The sequence below is a fragment of the Cyprinus carpio genome, chromosome B19, assembly GCF_018340385.1.
Source record: "Cyprinus carpio isolate SPL01 chromosome B19, ASM1834038v1, whole genome shotgun sequence".
Taxonomy (NCBI): Eukaryota; Metazoa; Chordata; class Actinopteri; order Cypriniformes; family Cyprinidae; genus Cyprinus; species Cyprinus carpio.
This window is the reverse complement of record NC_056615.1, coordinates 31,345,509-31,369,536: the sequence shown is the minus strand read 5'-3', so window position 1 is coordinate 31,369,536 and position 24,028 is coordinate 31,345,509. Positions and strand designations below refer to the sequence as shown.

At 38.2% G+C, this 24,028-nt stretch overlaps 1 protein-coding gene across 4 annotated transcripts in view; it reads right to left on the bottom strand.

Moving 5' to 3' along the window:
- The window catches only part of LOC109081328, a 32,395-nt gene extending 10,323 nt beyond the window's left edge, over nt 1-22,072 (bottom strand). Inside the window, exons 1-6 of one of the 4 annotated variants that reach the window (XM_042746056.1) lie at nt 21,834-22,072; nt 14,738-15,079; nt 14,249-14,317; nt 13,765-14,100; nt 2,658-2,708; nt 1,766-2,409 (exon numbers count right to left, since the gene is read on the bottom strand). In XM_042746056.1, the coding sequence (XP_042601990.1) occupies nt 2,228-2,409; nt 2,658-2,708; nt 13,765-14,100; nt 14,249-14,317; nt 14,738-15,079; nt 21,834-21,894 (1,041 nt within the window). In that variant the 5' untranslated portion in view covers nt 21,895-22,072 and the 3' untranslated portion in view covers nt 1,766-2,227. Of the gene's footprint in view, nt 1-1,765; nt 2,410-2,657; nt 2,709-12,859; nt 13,338-13,764; nt 14,101-14,248; nt 14,318-14,737; nt 15,080-15,164; nt 15,551-21,833 lie in introns of those variants that run through there. The other 3 variants (XM_042746055.1, XM_042746058.1, XM_042746057.1) reach the window with 3 other exon arrangements.
- Between the last annotated feature and the right edge of the window lie 1,956 nt (nt 22,073-24,028).

The window sequence follows — 24,028 nt, the reverse complement described above, 5'->3', positions numbered from 1 at the left end:
AAATCTATACAAAAGGAATTCTGGAAGAAAAAAGCATTCCATGTCAGATTCCTTCCATGCCCCGCCTACAATACCCGTGATCGGACTGATTAACTGCCTGATTAACTGGCAGCCGCGAGACCCGAAACGCGGGTGAGAGGCGCTAAATTCTCAAAAGAATCAGGAATTCTCAATGCAATCACCTCTCGCAGCGTGGCTATCTCTCATCTGAGAGCCATACATTCTGATCAAACACTTAATTCCCTCAAGAATCAGGCGAGAACAGAAACCACCGCGAATGCATCGCATTAAGCTTGTTCAACTCCCCCAAGAGGCGAACGTGCTCGTGCAAACGCTGGCAAAAACTCGAGTACAGTACCTCTGCTCTAGTAGTTCCGTGAATGCAACAACTCGTGAGTCAAACACACATGCTTAGTACACAAGGCTTGAAGACAAAAAAGAGGATGATGTGTTCTTCAAGTGCCCTTTTATATCCGCAGTCGCTCATTAGCTTACATCATAGTCTTCCGCCTGCCAATGTCAAGTTCATTGTCGTTTTTTCATTCATGCTTCAGACACCGGTCACGCTGTTAGCGTTCCCATAGCGCCCTCTAGAGGACTCAGTGTGTAGTTCCTTCGAAAGGGAACTTTATTATATTTAAGGATAAAAAGTTCAATAATGTGAAATTGTAAAGTAGAATATATTTACCACTGGAGCTGATCTGAATAATCCTGTATGAAAAAACACAAAAGAGCATTATCGCTGATAACTGAATATGCTGGAGTTTGTTTTTGGATGAGCGAGGAGAATTTTTCTTGAAACCCTCCCAAACAACATGTGTTGATGTAGGTTCTGTTTGACAATTTTTTTAAAGGTTTTCTGACCCCGAGACTCAACTATTTTCTGCAATTCTCCAGCTGTGACCCTTGGAGAGTCTTTAGCCACTCAAACTCTCCTTTTCACTGTGCATAAGGATGATATAGACACACATCCTCTTCCAGGCAGATTTATAACATTTTCTGTTGGTTGGAAATTCTTAATTATTGCCCTGATGGTGGAAATGGGAATTTTCACTGCTCTAGCTCTTTTCTTAAAGCCACTTCACTAATTTGTGAAGCTCAATTATCTTTTGCTGCACATCAGAAATATATTCTTTGTTTTTTCTCATTGTAATGGATGATTAAGGGGATTTGGCCTTTGTTTTCCCTCCTCTTTATATTTTTGTGAAACAGGAAGTTATGGCTGGATGATTTCATGCTTATAATCATGCTGGAGTGCTCAAAATTGTGAATATGAATGGGAATATACTTCAGAGATATTTCTAGGGGTGCCAATAATTGTATCCAACGAGTATTTGAGAAAAACATTTATTTTTAGAATGATATTTCCCCCCATTTTAAATTCTTATTATCCAATGAAAGGATACATTTTTGTGATTTTTTTTAAATAAAACACCAAAAGGATTAACAATGCAGATTAATTTTCACAGCCGAGGGTGCTGATATTTATGGCCACGACTGTATGGCTTTTCCAGCACTTTACGTAACACTTTGGTCAGTGTAAGCTGAGTGTAAATCTATTCACTTATTTACTTACCCTCATGTTGTTATGCTCACCAAGACTTTCATTCATCCTCAGAACACAGCTGAAGATATTTTAAATGAAACACCAGAGGATTCTGTCACACAACCACAGCATTTCACCAACAAAGATAAGATTTATCAGAAAACTAATCAGAAATTAATAACAGAAACTAGTGAAATCACAAAACAAACATGATAAAAGTACCCATTTTTGTAGTTTAATTAGAGATTTAAAACAGCATTGATGTTGTATCAGTTTTACAATAAGAAGTGATACATTGATCATAATAAATGAATTTGTTTCAGGATTGCAATTTAGTCACACAGAAATAAACTGGTACACACAAACTTATTCATTCATGCCTGTTTCTGTTTAATTATAGTAACAGACAGTATGTTTAGGTCTACATCACATTTACAAAGAATGATAATTTCTATCCTTTTTTCATCAGAAATACGACCGTGATGTGATTTCTTAGTTTTACTGCTGATTATTTGATCAGAAATCTCTCATTTTATTTGAACAAGTCTGTGCCGTGAAACAGATAAAACAGACATCTATGAGATCTGGCCGACAGAAACACATCTGAATCACACTGGTGAGCCACCACTGGTGTAAAGTATAAACTGATGATTATTATTGTGAAAGAGTCAAAAATAAAGCTCACAAAAGTCGTTTAGGTGATTTTTGAACATTCAGACCAACATGTTCGGCGGCGATCCATCCTTTCCGCCAACCCTGACAGTAAATGTTTCTTCCTGCAATGATTATAACCAGAAAAAAAACCAACACAGCCAAACCAACACCACCGAACATCAGCACACGCTCCGTCAGCGCCAGCCAGTCTACAGACAGACAGAAAACATCCAGAAACCAACATAAAATCATGCTAAAATCACATCTGTGAAGCACTTTCTGTAATAATGTGACAAGTACGTTGCTATGAATAGTTACACTCTTAAAAAAAAATTGAATTGGATTTGATGGTTCTATGAAGAATCCACGAAATATTCAAATTGCATAACCTATAACAAATACACTGAGAGTTCCTGAAATAAACTGAGACACAAACAAGAATGATTTCTGCTCTCACCTGTGATCTCAACACCAGAATGAGCTTCGTCCTCTCTGTCTGTCAGCTTGTCTGAAAATATTTGAAATATATGATCATTTTAGATTTATGATCACTCCTCAGCAACACACATGATTTCAGGAATCATTCATATCTGGAGCACAAACACTGCATTAAAGAAAAAACAACACAAAAGTTTTTTTTTATAATGGAAAACGGTTCTATAGATGATTCAAGTGTTCTTCACACTATAGAAAACTATGTTTTTTAAAGAACTGATCACTAGAAGGTTCTTTGGGAAAACAAAAATGGTTCTTATATGGCATTGCAGTAAAAAAAAAAAACAGCCGTTTTGAGTAAAGTAGTTTACTAGTGATGATGAAAATTTGAGAGAAATTGAGAAGTCGGCAGTACTAACCCTCAAGCTGTAGTCTGATGGGTTTCTCAAAGTACATGTCTGAATTCACTAATCTTGTTCCACAGAAATAAAGACCTGAATCTGACTCCATTAGTCCAGTAATAATTAGCGAGAATGTGTTTCTCCATTCATCTGCTATAAATGTTGCGTGAATGTTTACACGCATTGAATTTAGATCTCTCTCGCCCATAGCAAATATCAGTGTTAGTCGCCCAGATTCAGGATTCTGGTGATACCAGGCTATTTCATATATGTTGGTGAATCTCTCGGTTATGTTGCAGCTCAGAATGATGGTTTCATTCAGCCGGAATCTTAACAGAGTCACATTATGTTCTGAAACATCTGGAAAACATCATACACTGATCCTTTGAAATGATTAAAACATTGATTATATGTAAGTATATAAAGCTCAATAATGTATATGTCAAAAATATATTTACCGCTGGAGCTGATCTGAACAATCAAGTATGAAAAAACACAAAAGAGCATGATCTTCTCCATTGTCTTTCGTCTGTAAAAGCATTGATCAAACTGCAGATTTCCTTTCAGTGCAGAGACACTAAACCACAACGTGTTTCCACTTCCTTTCTTTAGGAAAGCTTATGAAGCTTCGACATAATTTGAAATGCTTTATTTATTTAAAGCTGTGGTTTATTAAGCTTTGCTGTTTGATGTGCAATGTCATAATAACACATAATATAGAAATAAGGGATGGGCGATATGGCAAAAAAATCATATCACCAGAACTCCAAACATAACTCTCTTCTTGCAAAATGCAAAAACTTGTTTATAGACTTTTGTCACCTTTTGCAAAAAAAAATTCTGCCGGCGAGACTTTGTGAGCTTTTGCACTGATGCACCACTTTGTCCAGCTCATAATCTTTGCCATTTCTGGTGCACAAGAGAAACATTAAATAGCAAATGACAAAAACAGTCCAATAACTGAGCGCAGCTCAAGCAAACCACTGCTGCCAAGTCTCACGAGAAAAATAAGCATCCGCAGCTGCAAAAACAACTCCAATACATTTTGATTATTTATTATCTTCAATATCATTTATTATCAACTATTTATTACCAATTAATGAGCCTGCAACATATTTAACTGAAACCACGCTTTTATTTGAAAAGTGAAAACATAAATGAACTGCTTAGCGATCTGGTTTATTTGGGAACCAGTGTTGATCTGCTGACACATTAATGCACAGAGATCCACTGAGAAATAAATCATCACTAATGTCTTTTTGCTTTATTGACACACTATTTTTCAGTATTGTTAAAAGTGCTATGTAGATAAATTAACTTGAGTTGACATTATTAGTTTCAGGCTTTTGAGAGAGAAGGATTTTTCAATGACTTTCAAGCATTTCACACAACTGTTTCCAGCACTTTAAAGCTGTAAAATGATCCCCTTTAAACCAATAATATATTTTGTGGTGAACAAAAGACACCAAATTATCACTTTAACCAGTAGATAGCAGCAGAGGAGCACTTATTGGCTTATTAGTCATTCATTTCCACTTTTTTGCTTTATAATTTGAATTTATAAAATCACTATTATAAAATATCAAATCATCAAGAAATCAAATTTTGTGAAAGTTTTGCTCTTTTTTGTGCAGGTGCCTCGAAAAACACAACAGGCCTAGTCAAGGTACATTTAGAATAGAGCAGAATATACACATTTTCCATATAAAAATAGATTTTGCATGTTACTGTTGTTTATAAAATTAAATCTGTTTCCAGTTACTTAGAATCTTGCAGAACTTCACACACTGGATGAGAAGCGTCATTTAAAATAAGAAAACCTTTCAGAATCCAACATTATAATGCATTATTATTGTCCCAAATACTACAGTGTTATATATTTTACATCATAATCTGTAAGACTGGACATTTTAATTGGCTAATAGTGCTAACAGTGCAAGATAGATGCAAGATGTTTTTTTGTTTTGTTTTTTGTTTGTTTATTTTTGTTTTTTGCTAGCATAACAGTGTAATAGATACAATCTTTATTTGAAGTTTCACGTGTCATTTATTCATTTTGATCGGAGCTGCCATAACATACAGTATGTGACCCTGGAGCAAAAAAAACAGTCATAAGGGTCAATGTTCAGAAATGTAGATTTATACATCATCTGAAAGCTGAATAAATAATCTCTCCATTGATGTATGGTTTGTTAGGAGGACAATATTTGTCTGAGATACAACTATTTGAAAATCTGGATATGGAGCCCCTCTGGTCCCACTTTGTCAAAAAAAAAAACTTATCTTGTGGCCTCAAGATACTAACTCGTGGCCTCAAGATACTAACTCGTGGCCTCAAGATAAGTAACTCGTGGCCTCAAGATACTAACTCGTGGCCTCAAGATACTAACTCGTGGCCTCAAGATAAGTAAGTCGTGGCCTCAAGATAAGTAACTCGTGGCCTCAAGATACTAACTCGTGGCCTCAAGATAAGTAAGTCGTGGCCTCAAGATACTAACTCGTGGCCTCAAGATACTAACTCGTGGCCTCAAGATACTAACTCGTGGCCTCAAGATACTAACTCGTGGCCTCAAGATAAGTAAACACAAAACACACACTTCACACACATGACAACAACACAAACGCCAACAAAAACAAAACAAATCCAAATCCAAACCCAATCGCAAAAAAACTATCTGCCATGCAGGCGACGATTGTTTACACCTCAAAACACCAACTTTTGTATATTAAAACTGGCAACGTCCTGTCAAGATCCTATTAATTCATACTTTGCACATGACGTCACAAGTACTGGCTGGGAAATACACATAAATACATACAGCCAGACAGAGGTACCGTGACCTAAGCCTAGAACGCCCTCTGCTGACATTTTATCGTAGGCTACACGGACATGCTTTTCCAAAATGTGAAACACTTCAATAATTAATGAACCAGTCTGCACACTACTATAGGCTAACTTAAAATCAGAATCAGAAATACTTTATTGATCTTTATTGATATTGATAACTCGGGGGACAATTCTTGTGTCACAGTTGATGTGCACATCAAGACATTTAAAGGAATATAAATAATAATAGAAGTATAAATATATGCTATAAAATATGAAGAAGAATTATAAAGGACTATGGATATGCAGCCTACAAGATTTAAATTACTGTATTGACAGAATTGAATTGATTGTGATGAACAGAACTAGTAAATAAATAGAAGCAGAACTGCAGCAAACTATATTACACTGAATATTAAAACAGAGAATATTGCACAGAATGTGAAGTATTACATTGCACTACAGTACAGGGTCCATGTGTCAGACACTTCACTATCTTGAGGCCACGAGTTAGTATCTTGAGGCCACGAGTTAGTATCTTGAGGCCACGAGTTACTTATCTTGAGGCCACGAGTTAGTATCTTGAGGCCACGAGTTAGTATCTTGAGGCCACGAGTTACTTATCTTGAGGCCACGAGTTAGTATCTTGAGGCCACGAGTTAGTATCTTGAGGCCACGAGTTACTTATCTTGAGGCCACGACTTACTTATCTTGAGGCCACGAGTTAGTATCTTGAGGCCATGAGTTACTTATCTTGAGGCCACGAGTTAGTATCTTGAGGCCACGAGTTAGTATCTTGAGGCCACGAGTTAGTATCTTGAGGCCACGAGTTACTTATCTTGAGGCCACGACTTACTTATCTTGAGGCCACGAGTTAGTATCTTGAGGCCACGAGTTAGTATCTTGAGGCCACGAGTTACCTTATCTTGAGGCCACGAGTTAGTATCTTGAGGCCACGAGTTAGTATCTTGAGGCCACGAGTTAGTATCTTGAGGCCACGAGTTACTTATCTTGAGGCCACGAGTTAGTATCTTGAGGCCACGAGTTAGTATCTTGAGGCCATGAGTTACTTATCTTGAGGCCACGAGTTAGTATCTTGAGGCCACGAGTTACTTATCTTGAGGCCACGAGTTAGTATCTTGAGGCCACGAGTTAGTATCTTGAGGCCACGAGTTAGTATCTTGAGGCCACGAGTTAGTATCTTGAGGCCACGAGTTAGTATCTTGAGGCCACCAGTTACTTATCTTGAGGCCACGAGTTAGTATCTTGAGGCCACGAGTTAGTATCTTGAGGCCACGAGTTACTTATCTTGAGGCCACGAGTTACTTATCTTGAGGCCACGAGTTAGTATCTTGAGGTCACGAGTTAGTATCTTGAGGCCACGAGTTAGTATCTTGAGGACACGAGTTAGTATCTTGAGGCCACGAGTTAGTATCTTGAAGCCACGAGTTACTTATCTTGAGGCCACAAGTTACTTATCTTGAGGCCACGAGTTAGTATCTTGAGGCCACGAGTTAGTATCTTGAGGCCACGAGTTAGTATCTTGGGGCCACGAGTTAGTATCTTGAGGCCACGAGTTAGTATCTTGAGGCCACGAGTTAGTATCTTGAGGCCACGAGTTACTTATCTTGAGGCCACGAGTTACTTATCTTGAGGCCACGAGTTAGTATCTTGAGGTCACGAGTTAGTATCTTGAGGCCACGAGTTAGTATCTTGAGGCCACGAGTTAGTATCTTGAGGCCACGAGTTAGTATCTTGAGGCCACGAGTTAGTATCTTGAGACCACGAGTTACTTATCTTGAGGCCACGAGTTAGTATCTTGAGGTCACGAGTTAGTATCTTGAGGCCACGAGTTAGTATCTTGAGGCCACGAGTTAGTATCTTGAGGCCACGAGTTAGTATCTTGAGGCCACGATGTACTTATCTTGAGGCCACGAGTTAGTATCTTGAGGCCACGAGTTAGTATCTTGAGGCCACGAGTAAGTATCTTGAGGCCACGAGTTACTTATCTTGAGGCCACGAGTTAGTATCTTGAGGCCACGAGTTAGTATCTTGAGGCCACGAGTTAGTATCTTGAGGCCACGAGTTACTTATCTTGAGGCCACGAGTTAGTATCTTGAGGCCACGAGTTAGTATCTTGAGGCCATGAGTTACTTATCTTGAGGCCACGAGTTAGTATCTTGAGGCCACGAGTTACTTATCTTGAGGCCACGAGTTAGTATCTTGAGGTCACGAGTTAGTATCTTGAGGCCACGAGTTAGTATCTTGAGGCCACGAGTTAGTATCTTGAGGCCACGAGTTAGTATCTTGAGGCCACGAGTTACTTATCTTGAGGCCACGAGTTAGTATCTTGAGGCCACGAGTTAGTATCTTGAGGCCACGAGTTACTTATCTTGAGGCCACGAGTTACTTATCTTGAGGCCACGAGTTAGTATCTTGAGGTCACGAGTTAGTATCTTGAGGCCACGAGTTAGTATCTTGAGGCCACGAGTTAGTATCTTGAGGCCACGAGTTAGTATCTTGAAGCCACGAGTTACTTATCTTGAGGCCACGAGTTACTTATCTTGAGGCCACGAGTTAGTATCTTGAGGTCACGAGTTAGTATCTTGAGGCCACGAGTTAGTATCTTGAGGCCACGAGTTAGTATCTTGAGGCCACGAGTTAGTATCTTGAGGCCACGAGTTAGTATCTTGAGGCCATGAGTTACTTATCTTGAGGCCACGAGTTACTTATCTTGAGGCCACGAGTTAGTATCTTGAGGTCACGAGTTAGTATCTTGAGGCCACGAGTTAGTATCTTGAGGCCACGAGTTAGTATCTTGAGGCCACGAGTTAGTATCTTGAGGCCACGAGTTACTTATCTTGAGGCCACGAGTTAGTATCTTGAGGTCACGAGTTAGTATCTTGAGGCCACGAGTTAGTATCTTGAGGCCACGAGTTAGTATCTTGAGGCCACGATTTACTTATCTTGAGGCCACGAGTTAGTATCTTGAGGCCACGAGTTAGTATCTTGAGGCCACGAGTTACTTACTCTTGAGGCCACGAGTTAGTATCTTGAGGCCACGAGTTAGTATCTTTAGGCCACAAGATAAGTTTTTTTTTTTTTTTTGACAAAGTGGGACCAGAGGGGCTCCGTAATACTGAGGGTGCAAAAAAAATCTAAATATTGAGAAAATCATCTTTAAAGTTGTTCAAATGAAGTTCTTAGCAATGCATATTACTAAGCAAAAATTAAGTTTTGATATATTTACGGTAGGAAATTTACTAAATATCTTCATGGAACATAATCTTTACTTAATATCCTAATGATTTTTGGAATAAAAGAAAAAACAATCATTTTGACCAATACAATGTATTGTTGTCTATTGCTACAAATATACCTGTGCTACTTATGACTGCTTTTGTGCTGCAGGGACACAGATGTGTTTATTTCCAGATAATAAACTTGAAAAGGTTTAGCATTGCTAATAATCAGGTTTTCTGACAGAAAATGCAAAAACGTGATTTCTTGGTTTTACTGCTGTTTATTTGATCACAATTTTCAACAAACAATTAAAGAGGTTATAAACTAAGAATCCAAAATTCCCTTGACCTTTTGACATTTAAGAGGACATTGTACTATAACACTTCTTCTAAATTCCAGAACTCAAAACTTTCTCTTTAGTCTAAAAACAGCTCTTTTTTAGAGATAGATACTGTTTACACAATAGAGATCACGACTGCTCCACGATTCTAAAAACAAAACATTAGACTACCAACCAAAATAATATGTAATCTAAAGTTTCCTTGAGGTTCTGACAAAATGCTCTATTTAATGTAATAATTTAGTAAATCTATAAATGTCCATGTTGAGCCTATTACAAACTGTAAATATTAATTTTACAAATTAAAAAAAAATAGATTTGAATGAATCTTATCAATAAGGCCTATATTTTAACAGTCACTGGTCGCCACCTACTGGTATTACAGTGTAAAACATGCTCTCTTTATTTGAAGGAGACAAGGGTAGCTGCAGCCTGGAGAAAGGGGCTGTGCCAAAAGGTGAAAGGAGTTTTAATGTGTAGAGAAGGTGGCGGCGAAAAGAAGTGGTGTAATTATTCATCATACATTTATCTATACTTTATATACCACAAATATGTATATTATGATAGCTTGTTACAATACGATCATAATTTCATCATAGTTTATTGTTGTTGACAGATATATGTACAGTGAGACAAAACGATGACCGCATCTGCATCGAAGTCGAAACCCTCAGAGTTGGTAGTTTGTATCGGCGTCCTTTTTGTGCAATACAGTACAGAATACATCCTGTAAGTATTATTATTATTATTACCACCTCCACTATTACAATTGTACTAAGATCAGTTCACAATCTATGAAGACGATTAGACAAAATCAAAAACTAATTTAGAGTTTGTTTCTACCCAGTGGCGAAGCTAGAGTTTTATACATGGGGTGGCCAAGGCTAATTCAGGGGGTCCACAGACCATGACAGAAAATCAGTATATAACTCCAACCTGGCATAAAAAAAAGCATTAATAAATCCTACGATTGCTGATTACTTCACATTACCCCACATACATTTATACCGTAACTTCAAATGTTAGTTTACTGAAACTTATTATATTATCTTATTAACCAGTGGTTGGAGCAAAATATCTATACTTAACTTGTAGGCTACAGTGTATTTTATAAATGTTGTTCAGGGAGCCTAAAACATTAAATAACTTCAAACAGGGCTGCCAGCTTTTGAGTTCAGCCTGGAGTGAGAATTATTCGGGAATAATTAACAAGCCTTCGATTAAGTACACTACCAGTCAAAAGCTTTGAACAGTAGATGTTTAATGGCTTTTAAAGAATACTCTTCTGCTCACCAAGCCTGCAATTTATTTGATACAAAATACAACAAAAGCAGTAATATTGTGAAATTGGCCTATTTTTACTATTTAAAATAACTACTTTCGATTTTAATATATTTAAAAATGTAATTTATTCCTGTTATTTAAAAGCTGAATTTTTGGCATTATTACTCCAGTCACACGATTCTCAAGAAACATTTTATTATTATTATTATTATTATTATTATTATTATTATTTTCATTTAAATAGTTGAGTAAATTTTTTTTCCAGAATTCTTTTAATGAATAGAAAGATCAAAAGATCAGCATTTATCTGAAAAAAATAAAAAAAATAAACTGTAACATTATACACCATAGCATTTAAAAGCTTGGAGTCAGTATTTTTATTTTTTATTTTTTGGGGTGGGGGGATTAAATAAATGAATACTTTTATTTAACAAGGACGTTTTAATTTAAATTGATCAAAAATGATGATAAAGACATTTATAATGTTACAAAAGATTTCCATTTCAGGTAAGTGCTGTTCTTCTGAACTTTCTATTCATCAAAGAAACCTGAAACAATTCTAGCTGTTTTCAACATAATAATAATAATAATAATAATAATAATAATAATAACTGTTTTTTTGAGCAGCAATTCAGAATATCATAATGATTTCTGAAGGATCTGTGACTGGAGTAATGATGCTTAAAAAATTCAGCTTTGAAATCACAGGAATAAATGACATTTTAAAATATATTCAAATAGAAATCAGTTATTTTAAATAGTAAAAATATTTCACAATATTACTGCTTTTGATGTCTTTTAGATCAAATAAATGCATTTTTATTAACTGTAATAAAAAGAGCAATTATGAGTAAATATATAAATGTGATTTTTGCAAAATTCTCTCTACTGTAAATTTTCCTACTAATTTATGGACACTTGGGGGATTTTCTGCTGTAAATTTTTTTAGCTGCTGTCTTTCCGCGGTTGAAACGCTCATTGAGTGATTACATGATACACTATGCATTCAGTAAGTTGTTGTCACAGACACGCCAGGCTCCAACACTATCCAATCACAGCGCACTCCCTCACCAGAATACTGAGCACACACACCTGCACCTCATCAGCACCTTAATTAACTGGCACAAAAAAGACACTCACACATACACAGCCACTGTCTGGTCTCGTTCGCAACTAGGAATTATCTACTACCTACTTTATCTACTATTATTTACTATTATTATTATCTACTATCTACTTCAAGAACTACCAGTGTTATACTTACCTGTCTCCAGCGATCCCAAGTTACCTCCTGTGTTCTTCGTGTGTGTGTTTGTGTCGGCATCCTCCTACAACGTGGTTCCACTTCCTTTCTTAAAATCAAGCGATCTCAAACTGTTCGAACCGATGGCCTTAAGTTTTAAAACCAATAAATGAGTACTGTAATCTCCTACAGATTGAGTCACTTGTAGTTATAGGTTTATTTCACTCAGTCTGTTTGAATTCAAGTAATAAATCTAAGTCTAAAAGCTATATAGCTACTTAAATGGTTTAAGTTAATAAAACTCAAAATAATAAAGTTACATACTCCTCTCTTCTGGTGGTTTCATTTTTTACAAATGTGACTGCGAGTGTGAAAACGACGGCAGAGAGGAAGATTGTTGTCAGTTGACTTTCTGTTCCTCACACAAAGCTGTCATATGACTTCAGGCAAATGAAGATACATCTCACTTGTTGCATGGACTATACTTTCATGATAGTCGTCTTTTTCAGTATTGGCTTTTTTATATATAAAGAAAAATTGCATTTACATTTGAAAAGTATTTTAGATTACCAAAGTGATTACTGTTTAAATAAAATAAATAACATTAAAATTCAATGTAACAGGTAATTAAAGTCTAAAAGCTATGTAGCTACTTAAATGGTTTAAGTTAAACTCAAAATAATAAAGTTCCATAAGACTAATGAAATTTCATTTAATATTTTATTGTAATTTATAATTATTTTTATATAGCATTTTGGTCAGTGTAATGTAATGTAATGTAGTGTAATGTAAGTTGATCATAATGAATTCATTTGTTTGAGGATTGCAAATTAGTCACACAGAAATAAAGTGGTATTTCCCAAAAGAAAGACAGCACACACACTTATTCATTCACGCCTGTTTCTGTTTATTTATAGTGACAGACAGTATTTTTTACTGTTGGTCTACATCACATTTAGAAAGAATTTATATAATTTGTCCATCACAAATATGACTGTGACATGATTTCTCAGTTTTACTGCTGATTAAAAAAACAGATGACATTTGTACTTTCTCATGAACTCCTCTAGAGCTTTGTAATTCAGTAACATAAACAGTTACACTCTTAAAAAAAGTTTTTACTTGGATTTGATAGTTCTGTGAAGAATCTTTAATATCCACAGAATCTTTCTATTGGACAAAAGGTTCTTTAGATTATTAAAATCTAAATAACTTATAACATATACACTAATGAACTTGAAGATTTCCTGAAATAAAATGAGACAAGAGAATTATTTCTGTTCCCAACTTCATTTCTGTTCATTTCTGTTATTTCTGTTCCTCAAAATCAGAATGAACTTTGTCCTCTCTGTCTGTCAGCTTGTCTGAAAATATTTGAAACATATGATCATTTTAGATTTATTATCACTTCTCACACACATGATTTCAGGGATTATTCATATCCGGAGCACAAACACTGCATTTGAAAAAAACTTTAAGATCCACAGAGTGTTTCGATCGCACAAAAGGTTTTTTTTTGAATGGAAAAAGGTTCTATAGATGATTAAAATGTTCTTCACGCTATAAAAAACAATGCTTCTTTATGAACTGATCACAAGAAGGTCCTTTGTGGAAACAAAAATGGTTCTTCTATGACATTGCAATGAGAAAAAAAACTGCCTTTTTGGAAACTTTATTTTTATGAGTGTAGTTCTAGTGATGATTGAAATAAATTGAGCAACAGTTAAATAATTCTCAGCATTAAAAACAGTATGAAAGTTTGAGAGAAATTGAGAAGTCGGCAGTACTAACCCTCGATCTGTAGTCTGATGGGTTTCTCAAAGTACATGTCTGAAGTCGCTGATCTTGTTCCACAGAAATAAAGACCTGAATCTGACTCCATTAGTCCAGTAATAATTAGCGAGACTGTGTTGCTCCTTATATCTGCTTTAACTGTTACGCGAGTGTTTTGATTGATTAAATATATCTCTTTTCTCCTGCCTATAGCAAATATCAGCAGTGTTAGTCGTCCAGATTCAGGATCCTGGTGATACCAGGCTATTTCGTATGTGTGGGTCATGCTGCAGTTCAGAGTGATGGTTTCGTTCAGCTGAAATCTTAACAGAGTCACATTATGTTCTGAAGCATCTGGAAAACATCATATATATTTCCATTGGACAAAAGGTTCTTTAAATTAGTAAAGTTTGCATAATCTATAACATATACACTAATGCACTTGATGAGTTCCTGAAATAAAATAAAATAAAATACGAGTAAGAATGATTTCTGCTCTCACCTGGGATCTTATCATCCACTGAAGGATCTGTAACGGACTGAACTTTGTCTTCTCTGTCTGTCAGCTTGTCTGAAAATATTTATAATATATGATCACTTACTCAAACACAAAGAGTTTCAATATTATTATAACAGCAAACTCCTCATAATAACACACATGACTGAAGAATCATTCAAATCTGCACAAACACTGCATAAAAAGAACAACATCCACAAAATCTTTCCATTGCACAAAAGATTCTTTATAATGGAAAACAGTTCTATAGATGATTCAAATGTTCTTCACGCTATAGAAAACAATGCTTCTTTATGAACTGATCACTAGAAGGTTCTTTGTGGAAACAAAAACGGTTCTTCTGTGGTATTGCAATTTTAAAAAAAAAAGTTAATTTGTAACATAGATGATTGAAATAAATTGAGAAACAGTCAAATTATTCTCAGCATTAAAAACAATATGAAGATTCAAGAGAAATTGAAAAGCTGTACTAACCCTCCATCACTAGTCTGATGGGTTTGTCGAAGTACAAGATTGAATGCACTATTGCACAGAAATAAAGACCTGAATCTGACTCCGTTAGTCCAATAATATCTAGTGAGGCTGTGTTGCTCTCCACATCTCCATGAACTCTCATGCGATTGTTTTGAGAGTATTGAATGTGCAGTGATGGCCAGTTCTTGGCAGAGAGCAGCAGTGTTAGTCGTCCAGATTCAGGATTCTGGTGATACCAGGCCATTTCAAATCTGTAGGTGAATTGGTCATTTATGCTGCAGTTCAGAGTGATGTTTTCATTCAGCCGGAATCTTAACAGAGTCACGTCATGTTCTGAAAGTCCTTTGGAATGATTTAGATAAAACTTTAATTATATTTAAGGATAAACATATCAATAATGTGAAATCGTAAAGTAGAATAAATTTACCGCTGGAGCTGATCTGAATAATCAAGTATGAAAAAACACAAAAGAGCATGATCTTCTCCATTGTCTTTCGTCTGTAAAAGCATTGATCAAACTGCAGATTTCCTTTCAGTGCAGAGACACTAAACCACAATGTGTTTCACTTCCTTTCTTAACGCTGTAAAATCATCAAGCGATCTCAAACTGGCCTTAAGTTTTAAAACCAATAAATGAGTACTGTAAACTCCTACAGATTGAGTCACTTGTATTTTTTAATTGTTGTTTAGTCAGTTATAGGTTTATTTCACTCAGTCTGTTTGAATTCAGGTAATAAATATCTAAACAGCTATATAGCTACTTAAATGGTTTAAGTTAATAAAACTCAAAATAATAAAGTTACATACTCCTCTCTTCTGGTGGTTTCATTTTTTACAAATGTGACTGCGACGGCAGAGAGGAAGATTGTTGTCAGTTGACTTTCTGTTCCTCACACAAAGCTGTCATATGACTTCAGGCAAATGAAGATACATCTCACTTGTTGCATGGACTATACTTTCATGATAGTCGTCTTTTTCAATATTGGCTTTTTTTATATATAAAGAAAAATTGCATTTACATTTGAAAAGTATTTTAGATTACCAAAGTGATTACTCTACTGTTTAAATAAAATAAATAACATTAAAATTCAATGTAACAGGCAATTAAAGTCTAAAAGCTATATAGCTACTTAAATGGTTTAAGTTAAACTTAAAATAATAAAGTTCCATAAGACCAAGCAAAAATCAACATTGGTACAAAGCAATGATGACAGAACAGGAGGGTATTCTTATGTATTTAGTGAAATATGACGTTTGTAAAATGTTTTTAAGCATTAATCAGTGGGCTATATAGTCAAAAATATAACATTTAAACAATCTTATCAGACTTTAATAAGTACAGACTCTACAAACAAGGAAATGTTTAAAGCAATAGATTCACAAAGGAAATTTCTCTCATTAATTACTCAACCTTTTTTTTTATTATACTCTATTTTATTTAATATTTTATTGTCAAGTCAAGTCACCTTTATTTATATAACGCTTTAAACAAAAAAAGATTGTGTCAAAGCAACTGAACAACATTAATTAGAAAAACAATGTCAATACAAAGTGTCAATAATACAAAATGACAGTTAAAGGCAGTAATTTATAATTATTTTTATATAGCATTTTGGTCAGTGTAAGTTGAGTTGATCATAATGAATTAATTTGTTTGAGGATTGCAAATTAGTCACACAGAAATAAAGTGGTTTTCCCAAAAGAAAGACAGCACACACACTTATTCATTCACGCCTGTTTCTGTTTATTTATAGTCACAGACAGTATTTTTTACTGTAGGTCTACATCACATTTAAAAAGAATTTCTATAATTTGTCCATCAAAAATACAACTGTGACATGATTTCTTAGTTTTACTGCTGATTATTTAATGACACATTTAACACTGAAGACACTATTTGAACAAGTTTGCCACACTGGTGAGCCACCACTGCTGTGACAGTAAATGTTTCTTCCTGCAATGATTATAGCCAGAAAACACCAGCACACCCAAACCAACACCACCGACCATCAGCAACGCTCCGTCAGCGCCAGCCCGTCTACAGACAGACAGAAAACATTCAGAAACCAACATTCATTAAACAACAGAATCAAGACAGATTCTGATCGGTTGTGCTGAGTTTGAACTGTGATAAAATCACGCTGAAATCACATCTGTGAAGCACTTTCTGTAATAATGTGACAAGCTGTTAGGCTCAGTAACATAAACAGTTACACTCTTTAAAAAAAGTTTTTTAATTGGATTTGATAGTTCTGTGAAGAATCTTTAATATCCACAGAATCTTTCCATTGGACTAAAGGTTCTTTAGGTTATTAAAATCTGCATAATTTATAACTTATACACTAATGCAATTTCACTGGTTCTCAACATCAGAATAACCTTCACTGATCCCAACATCAGAATAAGTTTCGTCCTCTCTGTCTGTCAGCTTGTCTGAAAATATATGAAATATATGATTACTCCTCAACAACACACAAGATTTCAGCAATTATTCATATCTGGAGCAAAAAACACTGCATTAAAGAAAAAAAAACTTTAAGATCCACAAAATCTTTCCATCAAACAAAAAGATTCTTTAGAGTGGAAAAGGGTTCTATAGATGATTCAAATGTGTTTCACACTATAGAAAACATTGATCTTTATGAACTGATTACTAGAATGTTCTTTGTGGAAACAAAAAATTGTTCTTCTGTGGCATTGCTGTAAAAAAAAAAAACTTTTGGAAACTTTATTTTTATGAGTGTAGTTCTAGTGATGACTGAAATCAATTGAGAAACAGTCAAATAATTCTTAGCATGAAAAACAGTATGAAAATTTGAGAGAAATGGAGAAGTCAACAGTACTAACCATCCATCTGTAGTCTGATGGGTTTCTCAAAGTGCATTTCTGAAAGTGACTTTGATCTTGTTCCACAGAAATAAAGACCTGAGTCTGACTCTGTTAGTCTAGTAATAACTAGCGAGACTGTGTTGCTCTCTCTATCTCCATAAATTCTCATGCGAATTTCTTCAAGGTCTTCAGAGTGTCAGGATATACTCAGGAGACAGAGATAGGTGAATTCAGAACAGTGTTTTTATTTGAATATACAAGTGCTCGGTGAATACTTCATCTTCAAGTGCTCAGTGAGTGCTTCGTGTCTTCAAGTGCGGGCAGTATGATAAACACAGGGGATGGGATAGTAGACAGGTGAGCACGTTTGATTCAGGAGTGTCAAAGCCACAGTCACAGATCGCTCACGTATGTTCTCTTCCTTAACAGATGCCGAAGACAGAACCAGCTCGGGATATACACAGGAGACTACAGAGACCGTCGAATCACAGGTAACAATTCGGTGATCCGTGGTCCTGAGGGCAGCAGAACAAGGACACAGGTTAGTGTAACACAAGGGTAAGTATACGTTACATCTGGATAACAGTGAAGTGTCAGGAACTCAGGAGGCAAGTCCGAGGAGACTGTTCCTGTTGGAGGCTTGACGGAGAACTGATGTATTGGTAAATGTGTTTGATAGTGCCTTGATTGGATCCTTGATGCGGGGCAGGTGTGACTGGTTAGTACTCAGGGGACTGTGTGCGTTGTGGATTGGTTGAAACCGGGCTTGCCAGATCCCTGACACTACCCCCCCCCCTCCAGGGTCCGTGCCTGCAGACCTAGCTCTCTGACGCCGTGGGGGCCTGCCTCTGGGTCGCAGAGCGGGTCTTTCCGGATGCTGGGCATGAAAGTCTATGAGCAGGTTGGGATCGAGGATATCCTGACGAGGTACCCAACATCTTTCTTCTGGTCCAAAATCCTCCCAGTCTACCAAATATTCTAGTCGCCCACCACGACGTCGGGAATCTAGAATCTCTCTTACTGTGTAGATGGGTTCAGCGACAATGGGTGGTAACGGGGGGTTGTCGTCAGGGTCCGGGTCTGCAGCGGGAATAGAAACAGGAATGTGATGGGGTTTTAACAGGGAAACGTGAAAGGTGGGGTGTATCCGGTATTGAGCTGGTAAGCAGAGGCGGTAAGTGACAGGGTTTATTTGTCGCTCTACTGGAAAAGGTCCTATATACTTAGGGCTTAGTTTTTTGCAAGGTTGTCTTAGTCAGATGTCTTGAGTTGAGAGCCAAACCAGTTGTCCAGGTTGGTATGTGGGGTTCTGTCTTCGGTGAGTATCGACAAAGTGTTGGTGGCGATTTACGGCCTGCTGGAGATGGTGGTGGGCCTGGTTCCATACCCTCTCACTGTTCTGGAACCAGGTGTTAACTGAAAGGACTTCCGATGGCTCATCGAACCAGGGGAACAGCGGAGGTTGATAGCCTAAGACACATTGGAAAGGGGTTAGGTTGGTGGATGACTGTCAAAGTGAATTTTGTGCGTATTCTGCCCAGATTATGTAACGGTTCCAGAGGTTTTGGTTCTGATGGCAAAAGGTTTGAAGGAAGCGACTGATGTCTTGAATCTTCCGTTCTGTCTGCCCATTGGTCTGGGGATGATAGCCGGAAGTGAGACTGACAGTGACATTAAGTAGTGAGAAGAATGCCCGCCATACCCGTGAGATGAATTGGGGTCCTCGATCCGACACAATGTCTTCTGGGATTCCCAAGTTCTGAAACACATGCTCAAAGAGGAGCTCTGCGGTCTCAAAGGCTGTGGGTAAAGCTCACAAAGGAATTAATTTGCAAGCTTTAGAAAATCTGTCTATGGCTACTAAGATACACCATCTTACCAGCGGAAACAGGGAGGTCTGTAACGAAATCTACCCCGATGTGGGACCAAGGGAGATGTGGAATCGGCAAGGGGATTAATTTCCCTGTGGGTAGTTGTCGCGGGACTTTGGTCATGGCACAGAGGACGCACCCCCGGATGAATTCTTGGACGTCCTCTTGCATTCCTGGCCACCAGTACTTGCGCTGCAATGAAGCAAAAGTCTTATTTACTCCGGGATGACCTGTTTCTACGGAGGAGTGTGCATGGAAGATAAGGGCCCTGCGATCGTCTTCGGATACATATAACTTCCCAGGTGGACATGCAGGTGGAATGGGTTGTTGTTGTGCTCGTTCGCAGAGCATTTCATCTAAGTCCCACTGAATGGGATTAACAAATAATCTGGTGGGCAAGATGGGCTTGGGTTTCTCAGGGGTTTCCTCAAGGGCGGGTAAAGAATAAGGCCCACCTGGCTTGACAAGGATTGAGTCTCTTGGCCTCTTTCAGATATTGAAGGTTTTTGTGATCAGTCAGCATGAGAAATGGTTGTCTGGCCCCCTCCAACCAGTGTCTCCACTTTTCAAGCGCCAGTTTTACTGCAAGGAGTTCTCTGTTTCCTATATCATAGTTTATTTCCACTGGAGACAATTTCTTGGAGAAATAGGCACAGGGCATAGGTTTGGCTGCATTCTCGGAGTATTGGGACAGGATTGCGCCGACGCCAGTTGAGGAGGCGTCCACCTCCACAATGAATTTCTTCTCTGGGTCTGGGTGTTGAAGTAGTGAGCTGTGGTAAAAGCGGTCTTTAAAGCTTGGAAGGCCTGCTCAGCTTCGTGGTTCCACTGGAGGGTCTTTGGTTTCCCCCTTTAAGAGAGAAGTAAGGGGTGCGGTAATCATACTATACTGATGAATAAATCTGCGATAAAAGTTGGCGAAACCCAGGAATCTCTGAAGCTCCTTGATGGACTTAGGAGTTGGCCATGAAGTGATCGCTTGGGTTTTCCGATCATCCATCTTCACCCCTTTCTCGTTGATAGTATATCCTAGGAATTCAATGGATTGCTGGTGAAAAACACATTTTTTGGCTTTGACAAATAAGGAGAACTCTCTGAGACGGAGTACTTTTGCAACATGACACTGGTGATCCTTTTCATTAGGAGAGTAAATGAGGATGTCATCTATATAGACGAGAGCAAAACATCCATGAAGCTTTGGAAGACTGAGGGGGCGTTTACTAAACCGTACGGCATCACCAAGTATTCGTAGTGTCCAGCGGGGGTGATGAAAGCCGTTTTCCACTCATCTACCTCTCGAATTCTGACCAGGTTATATGCACTCCATAGGTCTAATTTAATGAAGACACGGGCATCCCGGAGCTGTTCAAGAGAGGATGGGATTAGTGGAAGAGGGTAACTGAATTTTACCGTTATCTTATTTAGAGCTCTGTAGTCGATACATGGTCGCAACCCTCCATCTTTCTTCGGGACGAAGAAGAAACTAGCAGCTGCTGGAGAAGTGGATGGTCGGATGTACCCTTGCTTTAGGGCTTCTTCTACATATTCCTTCATGGCCTTTTGTTCAGGGATGGACAGGGAGTAAATTTGCCCTTTAGGAATGGTCTCTCCAGGGACTAGATCGATCGCACAATCCCAAGGGTGGTGTGGCAGAAGCTTGGAGGCTGCTAGGGGGTTGAAGACATCTGCAAAGGAGGCATAACAAGGTGGGACATTGACAGACAGGTTTTGCTTGGGACTCTCAATTGACGTGGAATTTATTGACATGGAGACAGGATGGTCATCGACAGAGGGTGTGGAATGTATTACTTGCGTGATATGACAGTCACAACCCCAGTTAAGTATTTTCCCCGTGGTCCAATCTATTGAAGGCTGGTGCAGGATCAACCAATGGCGGCCTAGTATCAGTTCTGCGCAGCTATTAGTGAGTATGAATGGTGTGAATTGTTCTTGGTGGTCATGCTCAACACAGAGGGTGATTGGTGCGATTTGAGATGTCACGTACCCTTTAGTTATCATCTCCCCTGTTACTGCGTAGATGGAGTATGGCTTTGGAGTTCTAGTCCTTTGGAGGCGATGGGTCTTAACGAACTTCCCTGAAATAAAATTTCCAGCTGATCCGGAGTCAACAATGGCGGTAGCCTCAACATCGAGACCTCTAAACTTCAGATTCACAGAGATGGTTAGTGGGATTGATACAGAGGGTTGAGGAAGAACCGAACTCACCACTAACCGTGGAGGGTGAGATGGACAGGTGCGTATGAAATGGTCACCACTTCCACAGTACAGACACAGTTTAAGCTCTCTCCGATGATTTCGTTTCAACGGGGATAGACGTTGGGAATTTAAGGATAAAAAGTTCAATAATGTGAAATCGTAAAGTACAATAAATTTACCACTGGAGCTGATCTGAATAATCCTGTATGAAAAAACACAAAAGAGCATGATCTTCTCCATTGTCTTTCGTCTGTAAAAGCATCGATCAAACTGCAGATTGCCTTTCAGTGCAGAGACATTAAACCACAACGTGTTTCCACTTCCTGTCTTAACGCTGTGAAAATCATCAAGCTATCAGTCAAAATTATAACATCTAAACAATCTTATCAGACTTTAATGAGTACAGAATGTACAAACAAGGAAATGTTTAAAAGAATGTGAGAAATAGGTAGGCCTAATAAATTCCATATGCGGGTCTTTATTCAATGAAGAAAAAAAAAAAAAAAAAAGTGAAAGTCATGACATTTGCCAAGTATGGTTACCCATACTCAGAATTGATGCTCTGCATTTAACCCATCCAAGTGCACACACACAGCAGTGAGAAGTGAACACACCGTGAACACACACCCGGAGCAGTGGGCAGCTATAGATCCAGTGCCGGGGAGCAACTGGGGGTTCAGTGCCTTGCTCAAGGGCACTTCAGCCATGGGTATTGAGGGTGGAAGAGAGCGCTGTTCATTAACTCCCTCCCACTTACAACTCCTGCCAGCACCGAGACTCAAACCGGCGACCTTCTGGTAACTAGTCCGGCTCTCTAACCATTAGGCCACAGCTGCCCAATGATCTGTGCTCCAAGTACTAATAACAATCATAGCTCCAAGTCAGGTCACTGGCTTGAGTCAAAATATGGAGAAAACAATCCAATTGCAGACAAATCCAAAACAGTCATCCAGAAACAGGAGTCAGGAGAACAAAAGCAATGGTCATAACTATAAACAATACAAATGGCATGGAAGAACAATAAGTAAAGCAGAGGAACTGGCATACTTCACAAAATGGTAGTGGAAACACATGGCTTAAATACATGGTAACAGGAAATGACAAGACAGGAACTGATGTGGCAGGAAAAGGAAGTGGACAGAGTTCAATATTCAGGTAAGAGCTCCTTCTGAAGGATGGGAGCATGATCAGATGCTACAGTTGCCAGGTAAGCAGGAACTCCATCGATCTCAAGTGGTGGAGGAGGATCCATGTCAGGAGCTTCAGAGCTTGTTGTCACGTGGGCCGGTTTCAGGAGGGACACATGAAAGGAGGGAGAGATGCGGTAATTAGCAGGCAATTCCAAACGATACGTGACAGGATTAACTTGATGTAAAATCTTACAAGGACCAACATACCTTGGACTTAATTTCTTACAAGGGAGTTTCAGGCGTAGGTCACGAGTAGAAAGCCACACCATTTGACCTGGCTGATACTCAGGATGACGATGTCTGTGTCAATTAGCTTGGATCTTTTGAGATCGGATATCTTGCTGAAGGAGGACATGAGCATTGTCCCATACCAGTTCACTTCTTCTTATCCAATCACCCTCAGTAGGCACCTCAGATAGCTCCCCAGACCATGGGAATAAAGGAGGCTGGTATCCTAGGACACACTGAAAGGGGGTCAAACCAGTAGAAGAGTGTGTGAGGGAATTTTGAGCATACTCCGCCCATGGAAGAAATATACTCAACTTCTCCCGTTCCTGGCAACAATATGATCTTAAATATCTGCCAGTTTCTTGATTGAGACACTCAACTTGTCCATTAGCTTGAGGGTGATAGCCAGATGTGAGACTGACATTGATGTTTAACTGTTTGCAAAAGGCTCTCCAAACCCATGATGTAAACTGTGATCCTCTGTCAGTAACAATAACATCAGGTATTCCGTAAATTTCTGAACACTTGGTTGAACAGAACTTGAGTGGTTTCCATTGCAGAGGGTAGACCTTTTAATGGAATAAGACGGCAAGACTTAGAGAAGCGATCAATGGTGACCATGATAGTGGGGAACCCTTGTGAGTTAGGTAGATCAGTGATAAAGTTAACAGACAGGTGTGACCAGAGTCGTAGGAGTATGGGTAGTGGTTCCAACAGTCCTGCAGGTAGTTGTCGAGGTGTTTCCACAAATCTGACTGAGCACAGATCTGACATATAGTCACATAATTATTGACATCAACAGACAATTTGGGCCACCAAAATTAATTTCTGACCAAAGCTGTGGTACGATTAATTCCAGGATGTCCAGTAGCGAGGGATGTGTGGACCCACTGAATGATTCTGGAGTGAAGATTGGATGGAACATAGACCTTGCCAGTCGGGCACTCCGGAGGGGA